This window comes from Panulirus ornatus, chromosome 42 (genome assembly GCF_036320965.1).
Source record: "Panulirus ornatus isolate Po-2019 chromosome 42, ASM3632096v1, whole genome shotgun sequence".
Classification (NCBI taxonomy): Eukaryota; Metazoa; Arthropoda; class Malacostraca; order Decapoda; family Palinuridae; genus Panulirus; species Panulirus ornatus.
This window is the reverse complement of record NC_092265.1, coordinates 12,962,161-12,975,158: the sequence shown is the minus strand read 5'-3', so window position 1 is coordinate 12,975,158 and position 12,998 is coordinate 12,962,161. Positions and strand designations below refer to the sequence as shown.

The 12,998-nt window shown below is 42.3% G+C and overlaps 1 protein-coding gene across 6 annotated transcripts in view; it reads left to right on the top strand.

Annotated features, from left to right (window-relative positions):
* LOC139761917 (sex-lethal homolog) overlaps positions 1–12,998 on the top strand; it is a 334,918-nt gene that overhangs the window by 111,059 nt on the left and 210,861 nt on the right. For all 6 annotated transcript variants that reach the window (XR_011715640.1, XR_011715642.1, XR_011715641.1 and 3 more), the window contains exon 5: positions 11,598–11,770. Coding sequence is in view for 2 of the 6 variants with exons in the window: in XM_071686559.1 (XP_071542660.1) it covers positions 11,598–11,770 (173 nt within the window). In the remaining 4 variants the exon portion in view is untranslated. The remainder of the gene's footprint in view (positions 1–11,597; positions 11,771–12,998) is intronic.

Genomic DNA, 12,998 nt, shown 5'->3' with positions numbered 1-12,998 from the left:
GTCTGATAGACCCATGAATAGCATTCTAGGTTAATGTAGGATTTCCCATGATCCTATGTGCTACATTAAGCAGGGAATGCCCACTAACAATCTGTGTACATTGACCAGAGATTGCCCACTAACAGTCTACATTTAGTAGGGAATGCCCTCTAACAATCAACATTAAGCAGGGGATACCTTCTAACAATCTACATTAAGTAGGGAATACCCGCTAACAGTCTGCACGAAGCAGGGAATGCTCTCTAACAAATCTCATACACTTTTTTTTTTACTTTAGTTAAGACAGCACAGGCAGCTAAGGCCCTAATCAAGGACATCGTATTAACGCTATATATTTATTTTTATTATACTTGATCGCTGTTTCCAGCATCCTTGAGGTAGCCCTAGGAAACAGATGAAGGATGGCCCATCCACTCATATACACATATATATGCATAAATTTCATGCGTGGCAGGGTGGCGACGGGAATGAATAAAGGCAGCAAGTATGAATTATGTACATGTGTATATATGTATATGTCTGTGTATGTATATATATATGTATATGTGTTAGTGGTTTTGATGCACGAGACCGGGTTATAGTGATGGGTGATTTGAATGCAAAGGTGAGTAATGTGGCAGTTGAGGGAATAATTGGTATACATGGGGTGTTCAGTGTTGTAAATGGAAATGGTGAAGAGCTTGTAGATTTATGTGCTGAAAAAGGACTGGTGATTGGGAATACCTGGTTTAAAAAGCGAGATATACATAAGTATATGTATGTAAGTAGGAGAGATGGCCAGAGAGCGTTATTGGATTACGTGTTAATTGACAGGCGCGCAAAAGAGAGACTTTTGGATGTTAATGTGCTGAGAGGTGCAACTGGAGGGATGTCTGATCATTATCTTGTGGAGGCTAAGGTGAAGATTTGTATGGGTTTTCAGAAAAGAAGAGTGAATGTTGGGGTGAAGAGGGTGGTGAGAGTAAGTGAGCTTGGGAAGGAGACTTGTGTGAGGAAGTACCAGGAGAGACTGAGTACAGAATGGAAAAAGGTGAGAACAATGGAAGTAAGGGGAGTGGGCGAGGAATGGGATGTATTTAGGGAATCAGTGATGGATTGCGCAAAAGATGCTTGTGGCATGAGAAGAGTGGGAGGTGGGTTGATTAGAAAGGGTAGTGAGTGGTGGGATGAAGAAGTAAGATTATTAGTGAAAGAGAAGAGAGAGGCATTTGGACGATTTTTGCAGGAAAAAATGCAGTTGAGTGGGAGATGTATAAAAGAGACAGGAGGTCAAGAGAAAGGTGCAAGAGGTGAAAAAGAGGGCAAATGAGAGTTGGGGTGAGAGAGTATCATTAAATTTTAGGGAGAATAAAAAGATGTTCTGGAAGGAGGTAAATAAAGTGCGTAAGACAAGGGAGCAAATGGGAACTTCAGTGAAGGGCGCAAATGGGGAGGTGATAACAAGTAGTGGTGATGTGAGAAGGAGATGGAGTGAGTATTTTGAAGGTTTGTTGAATGTGTTTGATGATAGAGTGGCAGATATAGGGAGTTTTGGTCGAGGTGGTGTGCAAAGTGAGAGGGTTAGGGAAAATGATTTGGTAAACAGAGAAGAGGTAGTAAAAGCTTTGCGGAAGATGAAAGCCGGCAAGGCAGCAGGTTTGGATGGTATTGCAGTGGAATTTATTAAAAAAGGGGGTGACTGTATTATAGACTGGTTGGTAAGGTTATGTAATGTATGTATGACTCATGGTGAGGTGCCAGAGGATTGGCGGAATGCGTGCATAGTGCCATTGTACAAAGGCAAAGGGGATAAGAGTGAGTGCTCAAAGTACAGAGGTATAAGTTTGTTGAGTATTCCTGGTAAACTATATGGGAGGGTATTGATTGAGAGGGTGAAGGCATGTACAGAGCATCAGATTGGGGAAGAGCAGTGTGGTTTCAGAAGTGGTAGAGGATGTGTGGATCAGGTGTTTGCTTTGAAGAATGTATGTGAGAAAAACTTCAAAAAGCAAATGGATTTGTATGTAGCATTTATGGATCTGGAGAAGGCATATGATAGAGTTGATAGAGATGCTCTGTGGAAGGTATTAAGAATATATGGTGTGGGAGGCAAGTTGTTAGAAGCAGTGAAAAGTTTTTATCGAGGATGTAAGGCATGTGTACGTGTAGGAAGAGAGGCAAGTGATTGGTTCTCAGTGAATGTAGGTTTGCGGCAGGGGTGTGTGATGTCTCCATGGTTGTTTAATTTGTTTATGGATGAGGTTGTTAGGGAGGTGAATGCAAGAGTTTTGGAAAGAGGGGCAAGTATGAAGTCTGTTGGGGATGAGAGAGCTTGGGAAGTGAGTCAATTGTTGTTCGCTGATGAGAGAGCGCTGGTGGCTGATTCATGTGAGAAACTGCAGAAGCTGGTGACTGAGTTTGGTAAAGTGTGTGAAAGAAGAAAGTTAAGAGTAAATGTGAATAAGAGCAAGGTTATTAGGTACAGTAGGGTTGAGGGTGAAGTCAATTGGGAGGTAAGTTTGAATGGAGAAAAACTGGAGGAAGTAAAGTGTTTTAGATATCTGGGAGTGGATCTGGCAGCGGATGGAACCATGGAAGCGGAAGTGAATCATAGGGTGGGGGAGGGGGCGAAAATTCTGGGAGCCTTGAAGAATGTGTGGAAGTTGAGAACATTATCTCGGAAAGCAAAAATGGGTATGTTTGAAGGAATAGTGGTTCGAACTATGTTGTATGGTTGCGAGGCGTGGGCTATGGATAGAGTTGTGCGCAGGAGGATGGATGTGCTGGAAGTGAGATGTTTGAGGACAATGTGTGGTGTGAGGTGGTTTGATCGAGTAAGTAACATAAGGGTAAGAGAGATGTGTGGAAATAAAAAGAGCGTGGTTGAGAGAGCAGAAGAGGGTATTTTGAAATGGTTTGGGCACAGGTTTGGGCACATGGAGAGAATGAGTGAGGAAAGATTGACCAAGAGGATATATGTGTCGGAGGTGGAGGGAACGAGGAGAAGTGGGAGACCAAATTGGAGGTGGAAAAATGGAGTGAAAAAGATTTTGTGTGATCGGGGCCTGAACATGCAGGAGGATGAAAGGAGGGCAAGGAATAGAGTGAATTGGATCGATGTGGTATACCGGGGTTGACATGCTGTCAGTGGATTGAATCAGGGCATGTGAAGTGTCTGGGGTAAACCATGGAAAGCTGTGTAGGTATGTATATTTGCGTGTGTGGACGTATGTATATACGTGTGTATGGGGGTGGGTTGGGCCATTTCTTTCGTCTGTTTCCTTGCGCTACCTCGCAAACGCGGGAGACAGCGACAAAGCAAAAAAAAAAAAAGTATATATATGTATACGTTGAAATGTATAGGCGTGTATATGTGCGTGTGTGGACGTGTTTGTATATACATGTGTATGTTGGTGGGTTGGGCCATTCTTTCATCTATTGCCTTGCGCTACCTCGCTAACGCGGGAGACAGCGATAAAGTATAATAATAAAAAAAGATGCCCTTACACGCACATATACATATCAAAATATATGGTTGGGTTAAGAGAGAGGAGGTAATGAAAGCTTTGTGAAAGATAAAATCTGGTAAGGCGGTGGGTTTGGATGGTATTGCAGTGGAATTTATTAGAAAAGGGGTGACTGTATTCATGACTGGTTGGTAAGGATATTTGATGTGTCACGTGTTTGCTTTGAAGAATATGTGTGAGAAATACTTAGAAAAACAGATGGTTTTGTATGTAGCATTTATGGATCTGGAGAAGGCATATGATAGAGTTGATAGAGATGCTTTGTGGAAGGTCTTAAGAGTGCATGGTGTGGGAGGTAAGTTGCTAGAAGCTGTGAAAAGTTTTTACCAAGGATGTAAGGCATATGTACGAGTAGGAAGGAGAGTGATTGGTTCCCAGTGAATGTTGGTCTGTGGCAGGGGTGTGTGATGTGGTTCCCAGTGAATGTTGGTCTGTGGCAGGGGTGTGTGATGTCCCCATGGTTGTTTCACTTGTTTATGGATGGGGTGGTTAGGGAAGCTAATACAAGGGTTTTGGAGAGAGGGGCGAGTATGCAGTCTGTTGGGGATAACATTGCCTGGGAAATGAGTTAGTTGTTGTTTGCTGATGATATAGCTCTGGTGGCAAATTTAATTGAGAAACTGCAAAAGTTGGTGACTGAATTTGGAAAAGGTTGTAAAAGGAGAAAGTTTAGAGTAAATGTATAAGAGCAAGGTTATTAGGCTCAGTAGGGTTGAGGGACAGGTTAATTAGGATGTAAGTTTGAATGGAGAAAAATTAAAGGAAGTGAAATGTTTTAGATATCTGGGAGTGGATTTAGCAGTGAATGGAACTATGGAAGCAGAAGTGAGTCACAGGGTGGGGGAGGGAGCAAAGGTTCTGAGAGCAATGAAGAATGTGTGGAAGGAAAGAACCTTTTCTCTGAGAGCAAAAATGGGTATGTTTGAAGGAATAGTGGTTCTGACAATGTTATATGGTTGCAAGACATGGGCTATAGGTAGGGTTGTGTGGAGGAGGGTGGATGTGTGGAAGTCGAGAACGTTATCTTGGAAAGCAAAAATGGGTATGTTTGAAGGAATAGTGGTTCCAACAATGATATATGGTTGCGAGGCGTAGGCTATAGATAGAGTTGTGCGGAGGGGGGTGGATGTGCTGGAAATGAGATGTTTGAGGACAAAATGTGGTGTGAGGTGGGTTGATGGAATAAGTAATGAAAGGGTAAGAGAGATGTGTGGTAATAAAAAGTGTGGTTGAGAGAACAGAAGAGAGTGTTTTGAAATGGTATGGTCTTATGGAGAGAATGAGTGAGGAAAAATTGACCAAGAGGATATATATGTCAGAGTTGGAGGGAACGAGGAGAAGTGGGAGACCAAATTGGAGGTGGAAAGATGGAGTGAAACAGATTTTGAGTGATCAGGGCCTGAATATGCAGGAGGGTGAAAGATGTGCAAGGAATAGAGTGAATTGGAATGATGTGGTATACTTGGGTTGACATGCTGTCAGTGGATTGAACCAGGGCATGTGAAGCATCTGGGGTAAACCATGGAAAGTTGTGTGGGGCCTGGATGTGGAAAGGGAGCTGTGGTTTCAGTGCATTATACATGACAGCTAGAGACTGAGTGTGAACGAATGTGGCCTTTGTTGTCTTTTCCTAGCGCTACCTCACGCACATGTGGGGGGAGGGGGCTGTTATTTCATGTGTGGCGGGGTGGCGACAGGAATGAATAAGGGCAGACAGTGTGAAGTGTGTGCATGGGTATATATGTATGTGTCTGTGTGTGTATATATATGTGTACATTCAGATGTATAGGTATGTATATTTGCGTGTGTGGACATGTATGTATATACATGTGTATGGGGGTGGGTTGGGCCATTTCTTTCGTCTGTCTCCTTGCGCTACCTCGCAAACGCAGGAGACAGCGACAAAGCAAAATAAAAAATAGAAAAAAATGTTGAGATGTATAGGTATGTATATGTGCGTGTGTGGACGTGTATGTATATACATGTGTATGTGGGTGAGTTGGGCCATTCTTTCGTCTGTTTCCTTGAGCTACCTCGCTAACGGGGGAGACAGTGACAAAGTATAATGAATAAGATTAATAAATCTATAGCCCATGCCTCGCAACCATATAGTATTGTTGGAACTACTGTTCCTTCATACATACCCATTTTTGCTCTTTGAGTTACATTCTCTCCTTCCACTCATTCCTTATTCCTCCCAGAACCTTCACCCCCTCCCCCACTTTGTGACTTACTTGTGCTTCTATGGTTCCTTTTGCTGCTACGTCACTCCCAGATATCTAAAACACTTCACTTCCTCCAACCTTTCTCCATTAAAACTTACATCCCATGGAACTTGTCCCTCAACCCTGCTGAACCTAATAACCTTGCTCTTATTCACATTTACTCTCAACTTTCTCCTTTCACACACTTTTCCAAACTCAGTCACCAGTTGTTGCAATTTGTCTTTCAAATCAGCCCCTAGAGCTTTATATATGTGGTAATAAAAAGAGTGTGGTTGAGAGAGCAGAAGAGTTGTGTTGAAATGCTATGGACATCTGGAAAGAATGAGAGAGGAAAGGTTGACAAAGAGGATATATGTGTCAGAAGTGGAGGGAACAAGAAGTGGAAGACCAAATTGGAGATGGAAGGATGGATTGAAAAGGTTTTGAGCGATCAGGGCCAGAACATACAGAAGGGTGAGAGGCGTGCAAGGAATAGAGTGAATTGGAACAACATGGCATACTGGGGTCTACATGCTGTCAATGGACTGAACCAGGGCATATGAAACTTCTGGGGTAAATCATGAAAAGGTCTGTGGGGCCTAGATAGAGATAGGAAGGTGTGGTTTAGATGCATTACACATGAACGAATGTAGACTCTTTTGTCTGTTTTCGTGTCGTTACTTCGCTGAAGCAGTGGGTAGCGATGCTGTTTCCTGTGGGGCAGGGTAGCAGTGGGAATGGATGAAAGCAGGCAAATTTGAATATGTACATGTGTATATATGTATATGTGAATATGTTGATATGTATGTACAGGTGCATGTATTGGTGTTTATGTGCATATATGTGTATATATGCGGGGGGCCAGAAACCCTCCCCTCCTTTTATTTTAACTTTCTAAAAGGGGAAACAGAAGAAGGAGTCACGCGAGGAGTGCTCATCCTCCTCGAAGGCTCAGATTGGGGTGTCTAAATGTGTGTGGATGTAACCAAGATGAGAAAAAAGGAGAGATAGGTTGTATGTTGGAGGGAAGGAACCTGGATGTTTTGGCTCTGAGTGAAACGAAGCTCAAGGGTAAAGGGGAAGAGTGGTTTGGGAATGTCATGGGAGTAAAGTCAGGGGTTAGTGAGAGGACAAGAGCAAGGGAAGGAGTAGCACTACTCCTGAATCAGTTGTTGTGGGAGTATGTGATAGAGTGTAAGAAAGTAAATTCTAGATTGATATGGGTAAAACTGAAAGGTGATGGAGAGAGATGGGTGATTATTGGTGCATATGTACCTGGGCATGAGAAGAAAGATCATGAGAGGCAAGTGTTTTGGGAGCAGCTGAATGAGTGTGTTAGTGGTTTTGATGCACGAGACCAGGTTATAGTGATGGGTGATTTGAATGCAAAGGTGAGTAATGTGTTAGTTGAGGGAATAATTGGTATACATGGAGTGTTCAGTGTTGTAAATGGAAATGGTGAAGAGCTTGTAGATTTATGTGCTGAAAAAGGACTGGTGATTGGGAATACCTGGTTCAAAAAGCGAGATATACATAAGTATACGTATGTAAGTAGGAGAGATGGCCAGAGAACGTTATTGGATTACGTGTTAATTGATAGACACACGAAAGAGAGACTTTTGGATGTTAATGTGCTGAGAGGTGCAAGTGGAGGGATGTCTGATCATTATCTTGTGGAGGCGAAGGTGAAGATTTGTGGGGGTTTTCAGAAAAGAAGATAGAATGTTGGGGTGAAGAGGGTGGTGAGAGTAAGTGAGCTTGGGAAGGAAACTTGTGTGAGGAAGTACCAGGAGAGACTGAGTACAGAATGGAAAAAGGTGAGAACAAAGGAGGTAAGGGGAGTGGGGGAGGAATGGGATGTATTTAGGGAATCAGTGATGGCTTGCGCAAAAGATGCTTGTGGCATGAGAAGCGTGGGAGGTGGGTTGATTAGAAAGGGTAGTGAGTGGTGGGATGAAGAAGTAAGATTATTAGTGAAAGAGAAGAGAGAGGCATTTGGGCGAATTTGCAGGGAAAAAATGCAAATGAGTGGGAGATGTATAAAAGAAAGAGACAGGAGGTCAAGAGAAAGGTGCAAGAGGTGAAAAAGAGGGCAAATGAGAGTTGGGGTGAGAGAGTATCATTAGATTTTAGGGAGAATAAAAAGATGTTCTGGAAGGAGGTAAATAAAGTGCATAAGACAAGGGAGCAAATGGGAACTTCAGTGAAGGGCGCAAATGGGGAGGTGATAACAAGTAGTGGTGATGTGAGAAGGAGATGGAGTGAGTATTTTGAAGGTTTGTTAAATGTGTTTGATGATAGAGTGGCAGATATAGGGTGTTTTGGTCGAGGTGGTGTGCAAAGTGAGAGGGTTAGGGAAAATGTTTTGGTAAATAGAGAAGAGGTAGTAAAAGCTTTACGGAAGATGAAAGCCGGCAAGGCAGCAGGTTTGGATGGTATTGCAGTGGAATTTATTAAAAAAGGGGGTGACTGTATTGTTGACTGGTTGGTAAGGAATGCTTGCATAGCGCCATTGTACAAAGGCAAAGGGGATGAGAGTGAGTGCTCAAATTACAGAGGTATAAGTTTGTTGAGTATTCCTGGTAAATAATATGGGAGGGTATTGATTGAGAGGGTGAAGGCATGTACAGAGCATCAGATTGGGGAAGAGCAGTGTGGTTTCAGAAGTGGTAGAGGATGTGTGGATCAGGTGTTTGCTTTGAAGAATGTATGTGAGAAATACTTAGAAAAACAAATGGATTTGTATGTAGCATTTATGGATCTGGAGAAGGCATATGGTAGAGTTGATAGAGATGCTCTGTGGAAGGTTTTAAGAATATATGGTGTGGGAGGCAAGTTGTTAGAAGCAGTGAAAAGTTTTTATCGAGGATGTAAGGCATGTGTACGTGTAGGAAGAGAGGAAAGTGATTGGTTCTCAGTGAATGTAGGTTTGCAGCAGGGGTGTGTGATGTCTCCACGGTTGTTTAATTTGTTTATGGATGGGGTTGTTAGGGAGGTGAATGCAAGAGTTTTGGAAAGAGAGGCAAGTATGCAGTCTGTTGTGGATGAGAGAGCTTGGGAAGTGAGTCAGTTGTTGTTCGCTGATGATACAGCGCTGGTGGCTGATTTATGTAAGAAACTGCAGAAGCTGGTGACTGAGTTTGGTAAAGTGTGTGGAAGAAGAAAGTTAAGAGTAAATGTGAATAAGAGCAAGGTTACTAGGTACAGTAGGGTTGAGGGTGAAGGCAATTGGGAGGTAAGTTGAATGGAGAAAAACTGGAGGAAGTAAAGTGTTTTAGATTGGCAGCGGATGGAACCATGGAAGCGGAAGTGAATCATAGGGTGGGGGAGGGGGCGAAAATTCCAGGAGCCTTGAAGAATGTGTGGAAGTCGAGAACATTATCTCGGAAAGCAAAAATGGGTATGTTTGAAGGAATAGTGGTTCCAACAATGTTGTATGGTTGCGAGTCGTGGGCTATGGATAGAGTTGTGCGCAGGAGGGTGGATGTGCTGGAAATGAGATGTTTGAGGACAATATGTGGTGTGAGGTGGTTTGATTGAGTAAGTAATGTAAGGGTAAGAGAGATGTGTGGAAATAAAAAGAGTGTGGTTGAGAGAGCAGAAGAGGGTTTTTGAAATGGTTTGGTCTCATGGAGAGAATGAGTGAGGAAAGATTGACCAAGAGGATATATGTGTTGGAGGTGGAGGGAACGAGGAGAAGTGGGAGACCAAATTGGAGGTGGAAAGATGGAGTGAAAAAGATTTTGAGTGATCGGGGGTGTGAACATGCAGGAGGGTGAAAGGCGTGCAAGGAATAGAGTGAATTGGAACGATGTGGTATACCGGGGTCAACGTGCTGTCAATGGATTGAACCAGGGCATGTGAAGCGTCTGGGGTAAACCATGGAAAGTTGTGTGGGGCCTGGATGTGGAAAGGGAGCTATGGTTTCGGTGCATTATTACATGACAGCTAGAGACTGAGTGTGAACGAATGGGGCCTTTGGTGTCTTTTCCTAGCGCTACCTCGCACACATGAGGGGGGAGGGGGTTGTTATTCCATGTGTGGCGGGGTGGCGATGGGAACAAATAAAGGCAGACAGTATGAATTATGTACATGTGTATGTATGTATATGTCTGTGCGTGTATATATATGTGTACATTGAGATGTATAGGTATGTATATTTGTGTGTGTGGACGTGTATGTATATACATGTGTATGTGGGCGGGTTGGGCCATTCTTTCGTCTGTTTACTTGCGCTACCTCGCTAACGCAGGAGACAGCGACAAAGCAAAATAAAAAAAGAAATATATAATGTGTATATGAGTGGATGAGCCAGTCTTCATCTGTTTCCTGGAGTTATCTTGCTGATGTGGAATACAGCAACCAAGTATAATAATTTTTTCTTTTTTTTGTCGCTATCTCCCGCGTTTGCGAGGTAGCGCAAGGAAACAGACGAAAGAAATGGCCCAACCCACCCCCATACACATGTATATACATACGTCCACACACGCAAATATACATACCTCCACAGCTTTCCATGGTTTACCCCAGACGCTTCACATGCCTTGATTCAATCCACTGACAGCACGTCAACCCCGGTATACCACATCGCTCCAATTCACTCTATTCCTTGCCCTCCTTTCACCCTCCTGCATGTTCAGGCCCCGATCACACAAAATCTTTTTCACTCCATCTTTCCACCTCCAATTTGGTCTCCCTCTTCTCCTCGTTCCCTCCACCTCTGACATATGTATCCTCTTGGTCAATCTTTCCTCACTCATTCTCTCCATGTGCCCAAACCATTTCAAAACACCCTCTTCTGCTCTCTCAACCACGCTCTTTTTATTTCCACACATCTCTCTTACCCTTACGTTACTTACTCGATCAAACCACCTCACACCACACATTGTCCTCAAACATCTCATTTCCAGCACATCCATCCTCCTGCGCACAACTCTATCCATAGCCCACGCCTCGCAACCATACACCATTGTTGGAACCACTATGCCTTCAAACATACCCATTTTTGCTTTCCGAGATAATGCTCTCGACTTCCACACATTCTTCAAGGCTCCCAGAATTTTCGCCCCCTCCTCCACCCTATGATCCACTTCCGCTTCCATGGTTCCATCCGCTGCCAGATCCACTCCCAGATATCTAAAACACTTCACTTCCTCCAGTTTTTCTCCATTCAAACTCACCCTAGCCTGAGCATTGTGAGGCTATTAATAACTTCTCTTCCAATTATCATTTTCAGATTCTTCAAAACCCATATTCTGTTTTTGATGAGAATACTTAGTTGATATTTACCATTTTTAACACTCCTAACTTCTCAACATCCATAAGTAACTTACATTTCAAAATCTCTTAAAAGATTTTTTTTTTTTTAACTCGACATCAGGTATGTTTACCCCTTTTGCATCATCATTTCATGTTAGGATCTCTCCTCACACTGTATCCACACAAAATTTACTTGTATGTTATTGGTTATGATCATTATGGTGTGACCTACCTTTTAATTCATAGTGACAAATTTAGCTAGGATAGATGAACACTCGGTACACCCTTTTGCTTTTATGAAATTCACACTGGTATGTTTTTATATTCTTATGAACTAGCCATCTGTTGTATGTTTCATTTCAGGCTTTGATATTTTAGAAACCAGGGAATGACTTTCTAGTCTTGAATAAGTACTGTTGAAATTTTTGATAAGATTGCATGAGCATTTAAAAACCGATAGTTTAATGAGTAGGAGACACCATAGAATTGACTGTCATATTGGATAATAGCAAAAACATAATTAATCATTTATTGTCTTTAACTACTTTCTTTTGGTGTTAATAGTAGTTTTGCAGATTTTTTTGTCAGATTTCTGTCTGTAAAGATTTCTTTGTACCTTATTTCTTAGGTTTGACAAGAAATCTCAAGCGGAAGCAGCAATAGTCGGCATGAACGGTGTGATTCCTGATGGTGGTACAGAGCCCCTTGTGGTTAAAGTTGCAGAAGAGCATGGCAAAATGAAGGCAGCATATTATGCTGGTTATCATGCTGGACTTAATACTTCAAGAGGTGGAGGTGCTGGTAAGTATCCTTCATGAGCTCACTTGGCCAAAGGCCATATGTTGCTTTTTTCATTATGGCATCCATCATCTGCCTTTTAATTTTTTTGCATTTCAGTCTTCATGAAATCTACTAAGCTGCTTGAAACCAAACTTAGGAGGAATATTATCAGAACTGTGTCCAGCAGCTTCTGTCATTATCTCTCCATGTGATTTTAAAACTGCTTGTAATGTAAAGTGTTGAGGGGTTGTTCAGAGGACAGAGGGGAAAGAGTAACTTGTATATGTCTGAAGAGCTTAGTTTCTTGTGAGTGTATGTTTAACAATGTGCTGTTTAATCATTGTGGAAGATGGTTGATTAGTCCTTGTTAGGTCATTTTGGTGTGTATGTGTTTCGTCACTTGTGTATGTTGGGTGGGGGGAAGGGAATATGTGAGTATCAGTTTCTGAAGTGTGAGGCAAGGGACAGGTCCTTTATTGCTTCTAAGGTGGTTGGATATAGAGTGGTTTGGATGAGAGGAGTCTCATGCTATTATTGCAAAGAATTGGGTGCCAAGCATGTTGAGATGGGATCGAAAAGTTTTATTTCATTGTGTTGGTGTTGAATACTTTCAGTGTGATTGCTAGACAGCCGATGATTGTTCTGAGTGTGCTGTCTTGTGTGGTTTGCAGCATAGTTGTATAAGCTTTTAACTCGGTGAATGACCAGGTAGTGGAGGCATCGTTCAAGGGGGAGCATATAGATTGCTTGTAGAGGGTATTAAGGGATTCTTTTTCTTGTCCAAATCTGTTTCCAGTGTGTCCCTTGGGTATGTTTAATATTTTTTGTTGTTAATGTTTTTGAAGTGAATGTTTTGTGTCCTATGTGATGCTTAGAATAAGTGGAGTTTTATTGAGTGGGAGCTATTGGCCATTCATTGTGGTGGAAAGATGGAGTTTGTATTCGTCTGTTTTGAGTCAAAAGGGATGACTGAAGACTTGAGGTGTAGACATTCTGCCCATAGTGAGCTGGTGCTTCAGTTGTATGATGTAGAGTTGTATGTTTGTTGATACTTGGAAGGTGTCAGAGACTATAATTTGATTGTAATATTTTCTCCTTATGAGAGGACCTTCACACTGTGGTGTGCAGAAAGAGATGTAGGAAGGTATTGTAGGAAGAGACTGAAGTGGGAAGGAAAGAAAACTGTTCCTTGGGAACTCCTTATTAGTGTTTACATAGTAGTAGATGGTGTGAAGTGTTTGTAAGTTGC